This window comes from Sinohyriopsis cumingii, chromosome 15, assembly GCF_028554795.1.
Source record: "Sinohyriopsis cumingii isolate HCF-2022 chromosome 15, ASM2855479v2, whole genome shotgun sequence".
Taxonomy (NCBI): domain Eukaryota; kingdom Metazoa; phylum Mollusca; class Bivalvia; order Unionida; family Unionidae; genus Sinohyriopsis; species Sinohyriopsis cumingii.
The window spans coordinates 21,108,903-21,127,026 of NC_142975.1; the positions used below are offsets into that span (position 1 = coordinate 21,108,903).

Consider the following 18,124-nt stretch of genomic DNA (forward strand, 5'->3'; position numbering starts at 1 on the left):
AAGAACACTTGGGAAAATGTTTAACCCCTCAGCCAGTGCTTTGGCAAATGTTTGAAACAGCAAACTTTATTTTATTGTTATTCTTACAGTGATTACTAAATGCATTAATTAAATGCCTAATGTCTAGAAAAAACTAATTTTTAAAAAAATGGACAAAAACAGGTAGCAAATTAAATTCTGATGTTTAGTTACAGGCGACATAGGGGTGTATACTTACGACCGACTGACTTGCATTATCATGTTAGAATAGTGTTATTGTTTTAATGGACCAGTTTTATTTTGATTTAGGTTTATCTCATATGAATGTGTGCCTGCCATTTTTAGGGTCAACCTTTGGTATTACTAGTATTGAAGGAAACTAAATTTGGAATACTATTTTTATGGAATGGGCTACATGAATACTTTATTTATGGAATGGGCTACAGGAATACTTTATTTATGGAATGGGCTACATGAATACTTTATTTATGGAATGGGCTACAGGAATACTTTATTTATGGAATGGGCTACAGGAATACTTTATTTATGGAATGGGCTACAGGAATAATGTATACTTCACATGTATTTGTGTTTACATATATAGAATGGGGTACAGGGGAATACTGTATACTTGGCATGTATTTGTGTTTACATAATTTAGAAATGGGCTACAGAAAAAATGTAGACATGACATGTATTTGTGTTTACATGTTTAGAATGGGCAACAGGTACTACATGCTTGGGAAGTGTTTGTGTTTACATTTAGAAACACTATGGTGTGCTTCATAATACTTTACTAAAGTTAAGAAATTGAAGTGCATTTCATAGAAAAGAATATGACCCTGCCCCACAAAAATTATTCAGAGGAAGTAAATATGAAGGATTATATATGAAGGGGTGGACAAGTGACCTATACTTCATGAATTAGCAATGAAAGTTCTTTTCTAGGATATTATCACACAAAATTTTCCCACATGTAATACAAGGATTGATACATGGATCAGTCTAATTTGTAATGTTTTATATTTGTTTATTGGTAATAATCTAGCTTTTCCGTAATAAAAGCCCTTAGATTACACGTGAGTTAAAAATGAAAAGTTCTTACTTTACTGACAACAGATATGTTTAGGAATAGAATGGTTATCTATAAAGGACTATGGGGTTAAGGGGGTCAAATTTTCTGTGCCTACTCCAGTATCAACCATTGGCTTCATGTCCATTGTCCAGTCATTGAATTTTTTGGATCATATTGGGAAATGAAACAGAGACACTCTGTCTTTTAGATCTGAAAAATAGTGTTATATAAAGATAATAATGAAGGTATGTACATTGTCAAGTATCCTTAATTGGCAAAAAGTAGGTCAGATCCTAGACATACACAGAGGTGACACAGTGGCTTTAAAGGTAGACATATTAAATTTATTGAGTTATTGAGGTATGTTATCTCTTGCACATTCATATGTACAAGGGTAAAGTATTTTCCCTATTCCATAAAACATGTCTTGAAAGACCACTGTTATGAGAGACAACCTGTCTTGAAAGACCAGATTTTTTGCACACATACAGTATGAAGTTATTTAGCATGATCTCATTTAAGAGAGCACCTGAAATGAGATATCATTTTAAAAGCAAAAGGGGTGGTCTCACAATACAGGTTTTACTGTATAAATAAAAGCCTTCTGCTAGGATGTAATTTACAGACAGTGAATGTGACTAAGAATTTTTCAAGGGTCAGAAAGGGAAAGTAGTGTGTTAAATTTGGAAAGTTGCATATAAAATATAGCAGAAAGTCAACCAAAGAAACCTTTTTGAAAGACAGCTTGAAGGAGTTTTTTTATAGTGGAAATGCATTTATTCCACAGTGACTAGAGAATTTGTGAGATCTGTGTCAGGTTGAGGTGTGAAGATGGCGTGGAGGCTACATAAGGAGTACCTTTGCCTTCACAAATTATTGATTGCTTACATGTTAAACCCAGACCAAGATATAGCTGGTCCTAAATGAAAATGGTGGAGCTCAGACATCCATTATGACTGCCACAGTGGCCAGCTTGAAAATCTTGCTATTGTTATTCCTATTGAATGGATAGTTGCATCAATGTGGGGTTTTCACTAAAAACTTTCTTACAATGTTGCATTTTGTTCTAAATGAAAATGGTGCCAATCTAACTTTCAATATGGCCACCAAGGCATCCAACTTGAAAATCTTGTTATGGCTTATGATGTATGTATATAGTAGCATTTGATTGCATCCTAAGCACAATTTTAGTCATATAATATGCCAGGTATAGGAAAAGTTTGAAAAATGTAAAATGAATTGTACAGTAATTTAGGTAGTTAGATCATTCCAAATAAATGTAAACATAAAGAACAACAAGGTAAATATAAAATTTAATGATGCTAAAATTCTTTAAAATATAATTTAAAAAAACTAACCCATATAAAATTATTGAAACATTCCTCAAGATTTTCGTGTGTGGTACATTCATGATACACTTTTTTCATGCACTTTAAGTCAAAATATTTCTGTCTCACATGCTGTAAATAAACACAGTCAACAAGAATGTGTTCCACTTTCAGTGGATACTTGAATGGTTACAATGTACTCGGGTTGAGGTTCCCCCCTCAGGAAGTATGCATGAGTCAAGTACATGTGTACTAGACATGATCAGCACAATACCTTCTCACCATTGCAGTTTTTTCTACATGAGAGCTGCTAATCTCCAATAGTGGGTTTGATGTTAATTTTGTTTGTGGGGTTTTCATTATGCACAATTTGAGTGTGATAAACATGATTTATTCAATATTTGTGGCCTATATGGAATATTCTGTTTGGAAATGGGTGACTGCAAGGCATCTTTGGCTGCTTTATCTCCATTTTCATCACCCATTATATGAATGTGACCAGGAAGCCACAAGTACAGAATACTTTTCCCAGATTGTATGAGAACATCATGTGTTTATAATATTTGGAACATTAATGGGTTGTCAGAGTTAAGATTCTTCAAGCTTTCACTGAGGGAAGTGGATCTGAAAAGAGGATGAAATTTGTTATTGTGAAATATTTCAGTGTAGTTCAAAGCTTTGAGTATCACTGTAATTTCTGCAGTAAAAAGTTAGGCTTTATCCAGTAACCAGACCAAGCTGGTGCCATTTGCAATGGCAGCTCCAACTTTATCCCTGTCCTTTGGAATATCTCTGTATGTAGGGACATATGGCTGTGAGAGGTGACTCTGAATTCATAGAATTTTTACTCTGAAACAGGACAGGATTTGTTGATAACTCTTTGAATTCACAAGATCAAAAAATATTTTGGGATGTGTTGATGATCATTGGGGGCAGTTGTTTTCTATTGACATATAGTTTTCCCAAGAAGACTTGTGATGTCCCTTTGGTCTTAAAGAAAATGGTTCCACTTGAATTCCAATCTTGTTATTGCTACTCTTCACAAATAGATGGTCCTATCAACATGGTGGATTCACTAAAAATGGCTGATAATGTATTGTTGGTATGAAATGAAAATAACTTTGATCTGATGAGTTATATATCCAACACAGCAGCCAATTTGAAAATCTTGTTTTTGCTTCTTTTGAACAGAAAGTCATACAGACAGGATTTTCTCCAGACCAATATTCTCTCATTGGTCCTAGATGAAAGTAGTTCCACTTGGATATTCAGTATGGCCATCACAGCTGCCATCTTGAAACTCTTATCACAGCTCCTCTTGAATGGATGGTCATGTCAGCAGTATTTTTCTGTGAAAGATATTTTATGACATCTAGTTGGTTCTGAATGAAAATTGTGCTTATCTCATACCATCACATTAATTTTGGAAGTCTTGTTACTGGTACATCTTCTAAATGGAAGTCATATTGATGTAGGTTTTCATCAAATGATTAATTATGCTGTCTAGTTGATGCTAAATGAAAATGCTGTCAATCTTATCTCAGTTATGGCTGCCACAATGATCATCTTAAAACAGTTCTCAAAAATTTTTCAACATAGGGTTTCCACCCAAAGTCAAGTGGTGCCTATTTTGTCCTAAATTAAAAGGGTGCTGATCTTACATTCAATATGGCTGTCAGAAGCTCTAATTTGAAACAAGAATGTCAGAGGTAGTTTCAGCACTTGGGAGTTTAAAAGAACAACTGGTCTTATTTTTGAATTCCATGAAATTCATTTCAGACATTAGAGCATCAGTACCTTCAAGGGACACTTGCTGAGTTTAATCAGAGTTCCAGAAAATCTCTAACATGGTATCCATTGTACCTTTGTGCCTCTCCTGTAACTGATTGTGTCCCTCAAAGACTTTTGTCCCCTCATTTGCAAATCATTAACTGAAATAAAGGTACTGAAAATGGCCCAGTATAGACAAGACTAGTGTTCTCTGTTCAAATTGAATTTAAGCATATTTTTCATAAACATGTCTGAAGCAATAGCCCTCCAAATTTGTTCCATATACATGTACATGTATACATTTGGCATAGATGATGTGCATCCATCCATAAAGGCTTTAATTTCTTCCCTCCCCAGTTTAGGTAAGTGTTGTGTAACATTCTTTATGTGCCCTTTTCAACATTGTTGTTGTTTTTAATACTTACAAAGCATTTCAGATTTGTTAAAAACAAATATTGAGTATAATGTCCGTTTGTATTGTAAATAAGTCTGCAAACATTCAGACTTTGATTTGGATATTGGCTAGTCTTTGTTTGCATAATTTTGAGTCTTCATAAGTTTTGTTATTTTAATTTCCTTTTCAGAATGAAGTTCTTCCTGAGAGTGTTTCATTTAAGATTTATGTATGTAAAAATTTAGAATTTGCTTTTTCAATATAATCGGGAGACAGGGTTAATTTATTCAAATAACTCGGTGGTGGTTTGTTTCATTAGGTAAGTCTGTATTTGCTCATGTATAACATGCAACAAGTTGTGAACAGCATAGAACCAGTCTACAACTTTGTAATGTGCCAGCAAGCCTGGAGATCATACAACACTTAGAGTTTCAGTTTCCATGAACAGCCAATCAGAAATGAGCATGCAATAATAAGTCCTCTGTAATTGGTCAAAATAAGAAATAGCAAGTTCAAGAGTTTCATGATTTTCAAGCTAGGTGATGGTTTACACTGTTTAATTATTTGTACGATTTCATACAGATAGCACTGATCCAACTCTTTAACATTTTTTGAGCAAGAAATCTAGAGGTCCAACTCAAAACCATGCATTTGGATTTGATATCTGGATTTGATCTATCTCAGTGAAAATTAGCAGGCAGATACAGAAATTAACACAATCCTGTAAGATGTATGTCTCTGAATTTATGCTACCAAAGCTACAGAAGGGCAGAATGTTCTGACTTTGAACTTGAGCTTGTGTTTTATGCTCAGAAAATTTGGAGAGTATGACATCTGGGAATTATAAAAGTCTTGAGCTTCAGTTTGAAAATGAAATTGTGATCAACCAGTCAGAAGTAACTTGAGTTTTGTAACATCAGTTTTGATTGGCTGATAATGAATTGTGTGATTTCCAGGCCTGCTGATGCCTGATGTGGTGGCAGACCTGTGGCACAGTTGGCTGTGTAAATTTAGTGTTGTAATTGAGTTGCTTGACTTAATATTAACTTCGATTTTTTTTGTAGACTAACTTTTTTATTTTCTTCTGCCTGTCATATCACATCATTAAACCTCTTTTTTCTCTATCCATGCAAATAACAAAATTAACTTGTGTGCTCATCACTACTTTACTTTTGTTTTCTAGAATGAACATAATAAATCCTCAACTTGCCATAAAAAAGTACATGCATTTATTACAGTTCTTTTACCATCATTTCAATTTATGTCTGTATTGCAGTTGTCCATGTGTTCCCAGTCCATGCATTCCCAGCCCTTGTATTTAATTTCAATTATTGGTATTCCTGTTTGTCATTTTGTTGAATTTTGATTCTGTCTTGTTCACACACTAGTTAAGTGCTGCTTCAATAAATTTATCCTATTGTGGGTATAAATAAAATGTTAGGTTAGGTAATATTGTTTTACAATTTTGTTCAGGTTTTTTGTTTTGTCAGTTTTATATCTGTCTTTCAGCATTACCACAAGAAACTGGCAGCTGCAACCATTACAAAGATTTGTGGGACACCCACCCCATCTATTTGGTGTACACTAAGTGTGTAGTAAATAAGGTTTACAGACATCTTCCTGGATATGTGTCTTAACCTTCTCTCATTGCTGATGACACTGTAGACTGAGCTGTATCAACTAAGTAGGATGTCACCTTGGATTCTTCTGTGATCTTGCTGGATCTCAGAAAAGATCTGATATTGGCAAATCTAGTGGACTTGGAATCCTTATTTGGAAGGTTAAATCCAATAGTGGCTTCTCAAGCTTCAGGTGTGCAGGAGGCCTGTGGGTCCTGTCATTTCCCTAAGGAAAGATCTGGTTGGATGTAGGGAGCCACTACCTCATCAATTAAGTCCCCCTCTTTTTGATGACCCAGTACAATTTAAGAGGCATGGTCAGACCAAGCAGACAATACATTGGGTCCTCCGCAAAAACAGCAGGTTACATGTTTTGTTTCCATGTCTTCCACTTTTGTCAAAGACTTCCTGTTGTTTGCATGACAGGCATCCTTAAAGGGAGAGGTATACATCCTTCTAAGGCAATAGAGAGGTGGTAAATGCTCAATGCCAGGCTTTCTATTCCTGGATCTTTCTGGTTTCAAGAAAAAGGGTAGAATTTTGCCTTGTCAGTGACCTTTTCCCTTAAACAAGTTTATTCAGGAAGATTGTTTCAAGATGGAGATGTCAGCCTCAATCAGGAGTGTTATGAAGACAAACAGCTGACCAGTGTACATCGATCTCCAGGATGTTTTAATACTGTTCCATCTTTCTGTCGCACATGAAATTACTGCAGTTCTGTCTGGACAAGGAGTTTTATACAATTGAGTTCTTCCCTTTCACTTAGTTTCCTTGCCCAGAATCTTTACCAGAGTGACAGGAGTCCAAGAAACTCGCTTAAGATTGTTGGACTGGTTCACTTATCAACAAGTATTATCAAGACTGGTTCATACAGAATGTTCTCAGACATATCTGTGAAGTTGAATATGAACAAAATGAGAAAAGTCGTCAAAATTTAAAGCATTTAAAGGAAATAGTTTTATCTGGGAATTTATCAGATGTTTATGAATTAGATCTTTAATTCTTTGATTTGATATGTAACCTGACTTATAAGCCAGATATCCATTCCCTTTCAATTTTCCAGACACATTTTTTCAGAATGTGTAATAATTTTAAATAGTACATACAATTTCCAAAACACCCAATTTATTTTGCAAGTTCAGAGAAAAAAAAATGTTCAAGATGGAATGTAAGCTAACATTTACTTTACCCATGCTGAAAACTGTGAATAGATGATCATCCAACTGTGAAACTTTATTAATCACCTAAATCTCCCTGTAGGAACTTTTAATTCTCTGAGATGTTTCCATATTCTCAGCACTCTCTCACTTAGAAAAATTCATGGTCATGAACTAGAATGCATAGAAGGTCATATCTGATACTTTCACCTCATCATTATAAATCAAGGCATGCATCTTTTCTGTGTTGAGGCCTCTAACTTTTCAGGACACAGGTCCATAATTTTGTTTTACCATTGCCAATGCTTTCCCTTTATGGGCACATGTTCAAAAAGGGTGGGGTTGTCACTCTTACTTAAAAGGATAATTCAGTTGGCAAATTGCATATAACACAGCTAGACTTTTGTTATCACTCCTCTCTGACAACAGTATATCTATCTGCAGGCAGGAAAATAAAGTGAAACAAGCACCAGAATTGCAAGTAGTAACCTTTATTTGTACAAAAAGCAGCCCAATATCAGCATGTATGTGTTCTTTATTTGCATGCAGGGATATAATACAACCTACTGAAGCTATTCTAACAGATGCCCTGGGGTGGTGGCTGGTGGTGGTGCAATTTCCAAAGGGCTGAATGTATTGATTTTGTTGTCTTTATTGATTTATTTTTTAATACCTTACATTACTGTTTAAAACCTTTTATAAATTAAGTTTTTATTTTTCTGACAGTCATTGGATTACTCATGTACTGTTTTAATTATTTGGGCATACCATAATGGATATCTATGGATCTATAAACCTCAGTAAGGTAGAATTTCTTATTTTTTGTGACAAAAAGAGGGAGGGGCATTTAGTAGAAGGGAGCTTCTTGTGAAAAACTATAGTAGTTTTCATAGCCATCTTCCAACTGGCATTGAACAACCACTTTTTTCAACATAATGATTAGGGAAAATGATAATTTATATCTGCAGACCAGTTAACTGGATAAAATTAAATATTTTTTAACATCCAAAACATATATTTGCACTGTTATATTAGGATTGAATTAACTCATTAACCCTGGAGGTTTTTGTCATTTTTGCCTGAAATGTGAGTAGGAAACACATTTTGTGGGCTATTTCTGAATACATCCTAATACATCAACTTCCAAGTGATTTCCCATTAACTTCAGTGCCTAGTTGTGTTAGAAACATCATTTTTCAATGCTTCTTTCTCTTGTGCATGAGCAGAATGGTAAAAGTTGCAGTTCCTTTTCTGCTTAGCGAACCCATTATTTTCATATCGAGACCACTCTTTATTTCAAATGCCCATCTTATCCTACTTTTTGCAAAGGTTCATCTGTCTGTGTGCAGTTCAGACTGGTTTGCCTTAGATCTGAGGCCAAAAAGATTAAAATCCAGACACAAAATTGGATTTGGTTGTTCCATCTGTATTTTGTAGTGCAACTAGAACTTCCAGATTATGTGGTATCATTGTAGAGCTACATCTGTCTACCTTTCTATAATACCACCCACTTTAGCATATCTTACATGACCGTTATGCTACAGAGCTTGGCAGTAGGCTACTACCTCCTGCCATGTAAACGCAGCACCAGGGGTTAATGAGTTAACAAAGTAAATTTTCCAGAATACAGGTTGGACTTTGTTCTAGTAGATGCATGTAGTTTGTCAATTTAATAAATGGTCAAGCTTTACCTATATCGCAGTCCAAGGGTCATTGATTTTTGTTCCCCGTCAACTCTTGTCATCTGTAGCTTGACTTTGAGATGTCCAATCTGGTTATGTTCGTTGCCGGAGGATATGAGAACTGATTCGGCTTGGAGTGTTGAGCGGGGTTCAACCTTCCACATTATCTGTGAACCATGCTGAACCACTTCCAGACAGGACATGGTCGTTGTGCAGTCGACCTTGTCCAATGGGGCCAGGCCACTGACTCTTCTGTTGCTGTAGAGCTCTACAGACCATGTCACACATCATGAACAACTGTCCACTGACAAAATTCCCCGGTGAACTGCAGGCTCTCCAACTTGCTGTTGATGATGCTGTTAAATGGTTGAGCATGCACTGCACATAAATTAATAAATATGTAGCTAATGGAAACTTTATTTTGTACAAATGCCATCTTATTGATAATATAAGTTCTTGCCCATTGCAAGCAAAACCAAATGAACGAATTTAACACAGTGGTGCCATGATCATCAGAAAGAAAATGATGGTGCAACTTTATGGACAATATATAAGGAAGAGATCATACACATGTACTTTAATAATCAAGTACATTAGTGTTGTTGGCTGCATATTCCTCTTCGATTTGGCATGTACATGATTGATGATTACAGGCCTTAGATTTGTGCTCATACATATGGTAGTATTATTTTAACCATTGCATAATTCAACTGAGATCTACATTAGTTTGGATAATGTCATCATTGTAAATGCTATCTAAACATATAAACATATAATCAGCAGCTCCCTTGCTCAATGCAGTTACAAAGAAGCATCAGCATTTGATGTATTCAGAGACAATCAAAGTGTGAAAATGCTAACTAAATTTAAAAAAACTAGAATCACTCATTTACCACTAGTCTTTGTAAGAAATAAAGATTATGAAGAAGAATTAAATTGTCATTTCCACAACTGGTATGGTAAATGGGTCATGGATACCATCATGCAGGAAGTAAGGGAGACAGCTCTGATCAGTATACTTTATTAGTTGCCTTAATACCTCATCATTTAAGCTGATTCATACTGAAAGTATATCAGCAAATGACATAAAAATGTGTGAAAGATGTGATCTAATTATTTGTGGTTTCACATTGCCCTCTCCACAGAGGGAGGGAGAGGAGGTACTAGTAGGGACAGTCCTGTCTTGCTTAAGCTAAGTGGACATAGGTAGATGAGATTGTTTTTATAATGGTGGACTTGATTGAGCTTGCTGAGTAACTGGTGGCAGTGGACCTTCACCCATTCGTTGGTGTCCCTAGCCCCTTCCTACCTGTCAGGACCAGGTGTTGGAGGAGTAGATAGTGTGGATGTTTGGAAAGGTGGTAAATTAAGTTTATTGCCTCCTTCCTTTAACCTTGTGTCCTAAGCCTTTGGGTATTGAGGAGAGAAAGACTCTCAATCTGGAGAGCATCTTGGAGGTTGCATCATATCCAGACCTTCTGTTCCTCCCTCATTCCAGAATGGTCTGGGAGCTTGCACAGACGTTTTCCTGGGGACATGAGTTTGCCTGGTAGCAGAAGACATGGTCTGTCCCCTCTTCTGTGCTTTGGTTTCTGCATTCAGTTCTATATTCCACTCTTCTGCTTAGCCTGTTACTATCCCCACCCCTGACCTTAAAGCTTAAGGCTTGTACTGCCATTGCCATTGCCTTGCATACTGACCTCTTTTCAGAGGACTCATTTTCCCCAGTGATACTATAATGTCTGCTGAAGGTTATAGCAAAGACATCATGGCATGCACTTTCTATCTCTCTGCAGGCTTTCTACACCTCTGCAGGTATGCTGCTTTTTAAGGTGTTGAAGGTCTTGCTGGACAACTGTTAGAACTTTCTAATGTCTGCTCTTGAGGTGGGGAAGATCTTTGAATGACATGTTCTCTTTGTGGCATCCAAGGATTTGCGGGACCAGTGTTGCTGTCAGCAGTTCTTGGCAACTGGAAACAGGTCTGGAAGTGCTCTCTCCATTACCACCACAATTTTCAAGCAGATGAAGCCCCAGCAGTCTCACTAACACCTTCAGTTTAAAGCTCCCTCTTGCTAGATGAGGCAGTCACAAAGGCTGCGGAGGAAGTCTTGAGATGCTAATCCCTTCTACAAGGAACAAGGAGATCAGTCCTAGGGAGCTGCAGTTTGAAAAAGTAAATACACACATGCTGGACAAATTTAACAGTATCATAGAATTGGAGCTTGCACTATACAGTACTTTTAGAAATTAGAGGAAAAAACATTTAATGTTCCTTTTTCAAGAAAATACAGCAAGATAAACTAAAAAACAGCTTACATAAGAAATTGAAACTCTAGAACAAGCTTATGAACTGGTGGAATGTTTTTTTCTTCAAAAGTAGACAAGGGAAGTGGAGGATTAAGGAAAGAGCTGAAGTAAAATTACATGCAAAGTGGATTCAGGAAGGTGAAAAGCCAAATATTTTAAAATTTAAAAAAAAATAGGTAACATATTAGTAAGATGATGCCTATCTTTGCTAGCCAAGGTTTCCGATATGTGAACCATCTCTAAACCTTGCTAGATGGAGCAGATAATTTAGTGCTTTGTCCTAGCGTCATTTATTGGATTTCATGAGTTGCTTCCATTAGTATGTAATGCCATCTAACCAGTAGTGTGTAACAGCACTGCATTGTACATTGGCTGCGAATGGTGGAGGCATTCATAAGTATGACTACATACCAGAGAGAAGCCATTACAGGTGTATTTGAGTGAATGGTATTTGTACAAACTCAGACTGACAGTGGAAAATTGCTTATTTATAAGTCTGTTCAAATTGTGTGTTCTTCTCGTCCATATCATATAGGATCATTGTTCAGATTTGAACAACTTAATTTTGATTGGATGCAGTTTGTGTTGTTTATAGCTAGACATTATAAGAGGTTTCATAATTTGTGTAGAGATTTTGGTAATTACAATCAGGAAAAATACAAATGCTGAAAGCTTTGCAGTAAATAATAAAACATATTTAATATCTCAATATACAGGTGATACTTTGCCACCTTTAGATGTTCTAAAAATTCAATAAAAGCTGCATTAGATTTTTTATCTATCAGGTTTCTGTTGGTCTGGGTTGGCAGAGTGGTCCAAGGCACTTGCATTTACCGATTACTGCCATCTCAACTCTGTCATTGTGGGTTTGAGTCTTGGGCTCAGCCAATATGGGTATGTGAGAAAGCTGCAAGTAGCTTCCTGTGGGTCAGTATGTTCTACTGGGATTTTCCCAAGTTCTTCCTACCAGTTACACTGGCCATCATATATAGCCTATCTTGTGCTGTGAAATGGACTTAAACCACAAAACAACAACAAATATCAGTTTTCTAAATTTTCTGGACTTGATATATGGTAAATATTGAGAAATAACTTTAGTAATTTGGTTTGGTTGTAGAACAGACTGTAAATTGTAATATTGTCCTGAGTTCAATCTAGATTCATCTCTGCTGAATTCACATTTCTTGGCATAATATTTTCTAAAAATTTAAATGATATGTTAAAGTTCAACTTTTGATCCCAAAATTAGACAACTTAAAAATCAGTGATCAAAAAGATATCTTGCATATTATGAGAAAATAATAGTAATAAAAGGCATTATCAAAACAAATTAATTTGCTTTTGCACTATCAAAACCTATTCAGAAAGTGTTGCAAGACTTTTATTCACATTTCTAAAATAAATTCCTTGAATCGTGCAAATGACAGAGTGAAAAGAATTGGGATGATTAAAAGTATGAAAATAATATGAAAGTGATATGAAAATTATATGAAGAGGTATGAAAATGATAAATATTTTGGTCTTAGAAGTCTCTTAAAATGCCTTGGCCAAGAAGACTCTTAAAAATGGATGGAAAGTGGATAATATATTAACTGTATCTTTCCCTGATATTGAAAAAAAATCTCTTGGAACATATTTTGTTGTTTGTTAGAAATGTATCTGAAAAACACATATTTTTGACATGTTTTTACAGCATATTGGCTGCTGTTAAGTAAATTTGAAATAATTAACAACTAGGATTTACTTGAGATGCATATAGTATAAATCAAATACAAGGATTTTTGCTGTAGACATGTATGGCATAATTAAGATACAAGGATTTTCTGTAGACACATTGTACAATGATTTTCTGGAGACATAAATGGTATAATTCAAATACAAGAATTTACTGTAGACACATATGTTCTAAATCAAATACAAGTATTTGCTGTAGACATATGTTGTCTAATTCAAATACAAGGCTAATACTATAGACACATGGTATAATTCAAATATTAATACCTGAAATAATGACATCTATTAAAGACATTGGTTTGAAAAGAGATGTGAATAATTTTGTTAATGTAGATGGGACTTGGATGCATTATACCTTTATTAGCACATTCCAAGTTGAAGAAAATTTCTTTGATATTTTAAGTCATAAATTGAATAAAAGTATATGAAAAAATAATATGGTATAACTATCAACAATTTTATTAAAAAGCCAATTTTATAACCAACTACTTGTCTAATAATTAGAGACAAAAATGGATTGTTGGAGAATCTATCAGAGACTTATTTCAAATGCAGGTGAGCCTGCATCGAGAGTCAAGTAGAACATGAAATTAATATACTTGAGGAAGATTGGCATTTATATTTGAAATTATTACAACAGCTGACAAACAATGCTGTTTGTAAATCTGGAAGAGTGACATCTAACACACATTTCTATAAGAATGCAGTAGAATGGTTAGCTCTTATATTTTTGGATTGTATAAAAACAAATGCTTTTCTTTATAGTAGTATTTTGGAATTGGATAAAAATAAAAATAAATGCCTTGATAGTAACTCTCATAGTTTGGGATTGTATAAAAACAAATGCCTTAATATGTTTCTGGATTGGACTAAGAGTAAATGTAAACAGTTGTCTCATTTTGTAATCAGCAACAAAAAGATTTTTACATTTGATTATTGACAAAGAGGCAGATGATGTTGTAGGGATTAAAGACATTTTTCAACACAAGATAGTCTATACATGGTAGCCAGTATAAATGGTGGAGGAAGAAGCAGGGAAAAGCCCAGAAAGAACTACTGACCCATGAGAAGCTACTGACAAGCTTTCTCACATACCAACATATTCCGAGCTTGAGACTCAAACCCACGCAGACAGGTGAGATGGCAGTGATCCATAATGATGAGCACTTTAGATCACTTGGCCACTCAGGACCCCTGGCAGATGATGTACAGAAGCTGCTTAGTTTATTAATGAAGTTTTTTAATTAAATATTCAATCTTCTGCATTTTAGAATGAATGTAACTTTTTGAATGAGAAATACTTTTGCGACACCAGCTGCAACTTGGATAACTTTTATATGAAATAGTTTGTACATACAGTACTTTTTGACTAATATACATTGTTCCTATAATATTCTTATAAAAAGTTCTTATACAGGTATAAAGGTATATTAAAAAGTTACACAAGAGATCTTAACATACAAGTAGTATTAATATTAGTATTGCTTATTATAGTAAATATTGTCTCTTACATACAATTATTTAATAGTTATATGGCTGCAATAGCTGGGCCTTGCACCTGCTGCTAAATAACCTGACGTGCATTTGTTACTTTTGTAGGTGTGCTTTACATAATATTTTGTTCTATTCAACCATTATGTATGTTCTTTTTCTTTTCTTTCTTTTCAAAAATAAAATAAACCTTACAAGTAATTGAAAGAAATATTACAATTATTGCAAAAGGTTATTTTATTTTATTGCTCTTGAAGTGGGTAAATTCTTAACCCAGATGTTCTGCATTAGAGGAATAGCAATTCACTAATACTTCATACCTGACTTGAGTAGACTCTTGCTTACATGCACTTACAATACTAAGTATGTGTTTATGTACTCGAGTTCCCCATTTTGTATTTATTGTCAACAGATATGCCATTAGATATCAGTGACCACTGTACCTATTTATATTCAAGGTCAAATATTAATATTGGAATTGCATGCATGCATGTGTTTCTTTGTGTGTGTGATAGAAAGAAAGGAAGAGGTGTGCAACTGTGGTATGAGTAGATTTCCTTGTACATGTAATCATGACATTTTCAGTGTTTCACAGGCATTGATTTAAATAAACTTAGATTTCCTTGTACATGTAATCATATGACATTTTCAGTGTTTCACATGCATTGATTTAAATAAACTTAGATTTCCTTGTACATGTAATCATATGACATTTTCAGTGTTTCACATGCATTGATTTAAATAAACTTAGATTTCCTTGTACATGTAATCATATGACATTTTCAGTGTTTCACATGCATTGATTTAAATAAACTTAGATTTCCTTGTACATGTAATCATATGACATTTTCAGTGTTTCACATGCATTGATTTAAATAAACTTAGATTTCCTTGTACATGTAATCATATGACATTTTCAGTGTTTCACATGCATTGATTTAAATAAACTTAGATTTCCTTGTACATGTAATCATATGACATTTTCAGTGTTTCACATGCATTGATTTAAATAAACTTAGATTTCCTTGTACATGTAATCACATGACATTTTCAGTGTTTCACATGCATTGATTTAAATAAACTTGTGAAACTTGAACACCCTAGCCCCAAAAAACACTCATTTTTTCTTGTCATATTATTCAATATAGAAATATTATCATTATTGCTTTGGCTGTTAGTGTATTGCACCATCAAAACATTTATTACCACTATGCCTAGAAAGGCCATTTTGGTAAATAAATTAATAGACATGATAACAACATATATAATGAGACAACTGAATATATATATATATTCTTTTTCTATAGAGAGACAGCATTATTACCAGATACTTCATCACAAAGAAAGTCAAATACATCTGGGACTGCAATGGTGTCAGATTTCTCAAGCTGGTGTAAGTCATTCATATAGTTCCTTATTTGGCATCATACATTAACAATAAAAGGCATATATTGGAATTGAATATATAGTTTTTAACATCAGACCTCATTATAATGATGTTCAGGGAAGCCAGACAATTGTACCATGCTGGTTGATTTTTTAAGATGTATCATGATAATGCTTTTCCCATTAATTATAAATTTGTTATTGTTAAGTAGCTGCTCACCTTCAGGTTTACCTTTCAAAATTGCTTTCTGAGTAAATACCATTCACCAAATATCATTGTTGTTACTACCACTACTACCACTATTACAACTACTACTACTACTACTATATGATCAAGATTGTTTTTTGTGCACTATTCAACAAAGTCATAACATAATCTGTGCATATATGTTCTCTCCCAATCCACACTAGATTACTGTATGTTCTCTTCCAATCTATACTAGATTACTGTATATTCTCTCCCAATCCATACTAGATTTCTGTATGTTCTCTCCCAATTCATACTAGATTACTGTATGTTTTCACCCAAATCATACTAGATTACCATATGTTCTCTCCCAATCCACACTAGATTACTGTATGTTCTCTCCCAATCTATACTAGATTACTGTATGTTCTCTCCCAATCCATACTAGATTACTGTTATGTTTTCTCCAATCCATACTAGATTACCGTATGTTCTCTCCCAATCCATACTAGATTACTGTATGCTGCTCACTTTAATCTATCATATGAACTAAGTCATCACTGACTTAATAGCTGATCATGCCTTGTTTTGTGCAGCAAGACAAAACACTAATTTCAGTATTTATACAATATGACTAAAACAGAGCACTGACTCTTTATTTGGCCAACTTGTTCAAATTTGGCATGGAAACAGTTGATTGTGCTTCAGAAACTATTTGGATTGGCCAAAGGCTAACCTCACCCAGGTCTGTAATGAATCAAAAGAAGCCATATATGGCTATTTTTGGGACCGATGAAATAAAACTTTACTAGCCTTTACAGACAAGTTTTGAATATTGAATTATAGTTGACTTGATTGAAATGTAACTCGTACTTTTTATCAGAGATAAACTTGTTCCATCAGAGAAAGTTGAACTCACAGGAAATTGATGAATTTATCAAAATATATCTGTTATAATGGCACACAAAAAGCGATCTCTGTTTCTCCTGCGATATTACAGCTGCTTTACCCACCATCCAGCAAACAAGTTGCTTCAGCCTTCTGTAATGATGAAGGCAGCCTCACTTTTGAACCCAATATGAGTTTGACATTCTGACTGGTGTATAGCGTGTACAGTACAAGTGTGATATGAAATGTTTATTCATCCATTTACATATTGGGTAAAGTGTCAACACTTTGGTGAAACAAGATTTTTGTCATAATTTTATTGACACTGGTAGTTGTGCATCATGGGTTTCAAGGCATGAGATGGCAAATACAACTGTTTACTTCTTTCAGTTTAATTTTTGCTATTTTGTCCATTTTACTTATTAAACTGGGTTTCAGTTAAAAGTGTTTTGGTTTAAAGTAAAATCTTTGGATCATATTTGTCAGTCTCCTTACATGACCTTTCTGGATTGTCACATGTTCAAGTTTATTGTTAACCTTTATATAAAGGACACTTTCTAAAAATGCAAATATTCTTTATAGACTGATTGCAGTTTATATTCTTTACCACATAATTCTTTAATACAGCTGTTGTGGTTAAGCAAATACTATACTGGACATTCAACCAGAAGGTTGTGGGTTTGAATCCTGTGCAAACCATTCTGGGTTGGCTACCATATTATGTCTCTAGGCAAGAGACTTTACTCTAATTGCTTTGGCACAGTACAACCTTTTGTCATTAAACACCACTCAGTAATCAGTTGAATTAATGTATTCTTTTCAGGGGTCTGGAGGATGGAGTTTCCTGTTCATACTTTCATCAAGTCAAGGGTTTGTCTTATGAAGAGCAGTTTATCAGGTATATTATGCAAACCTTTCAGGAAACAAAATTACCAGAATAACTTAGGATCTTCAGTTATCGTGTAGATCTTTAATAATAATAATAATAATAATAATGATTTTTTTGAAAAGAGGGTAAAACATTTAGCTGAAGAACTAATCTACCTTGAGGCCAGGCCCTCATAGAAAGGAAAGTTATTTATTTTAACTGCATCTCTGAAGCCACTGGATATATTGAGTTTGGAA

The 18,124-nt window shown here is 34.5% G+C and overlaps 1 protein-coding gene across 1 annotated transcript in view; it reads left to right on the forward strand.

Annotated features, from left to right (window-relative positions):
- Window positions 1–18,124, forward strand: part of LOC149781389 (polyamine-transporting ATPase 13A3-like) — a 409,406-nt gene that overhangs the window by 154,758 nt on the left and 236,524 nt on the right. The window contains exons 6-8 of the mRNA XM_089935483.1: window positions 4,737–4,775; window positions 15,846–15,931; window positions 17,823–17,897. Coding sequence (XP_089791609.1) covers window positions 4,737–4,775; window positions 15,846–15,931; window positions 17,823–17,897 — 200 coding nt within the window. The remainder of the gene's footprint in view (window positions 1–4,736; window positions 4,776–15,845; window positions 15,932–17,822; window positions 17,898–18,124) is intronic.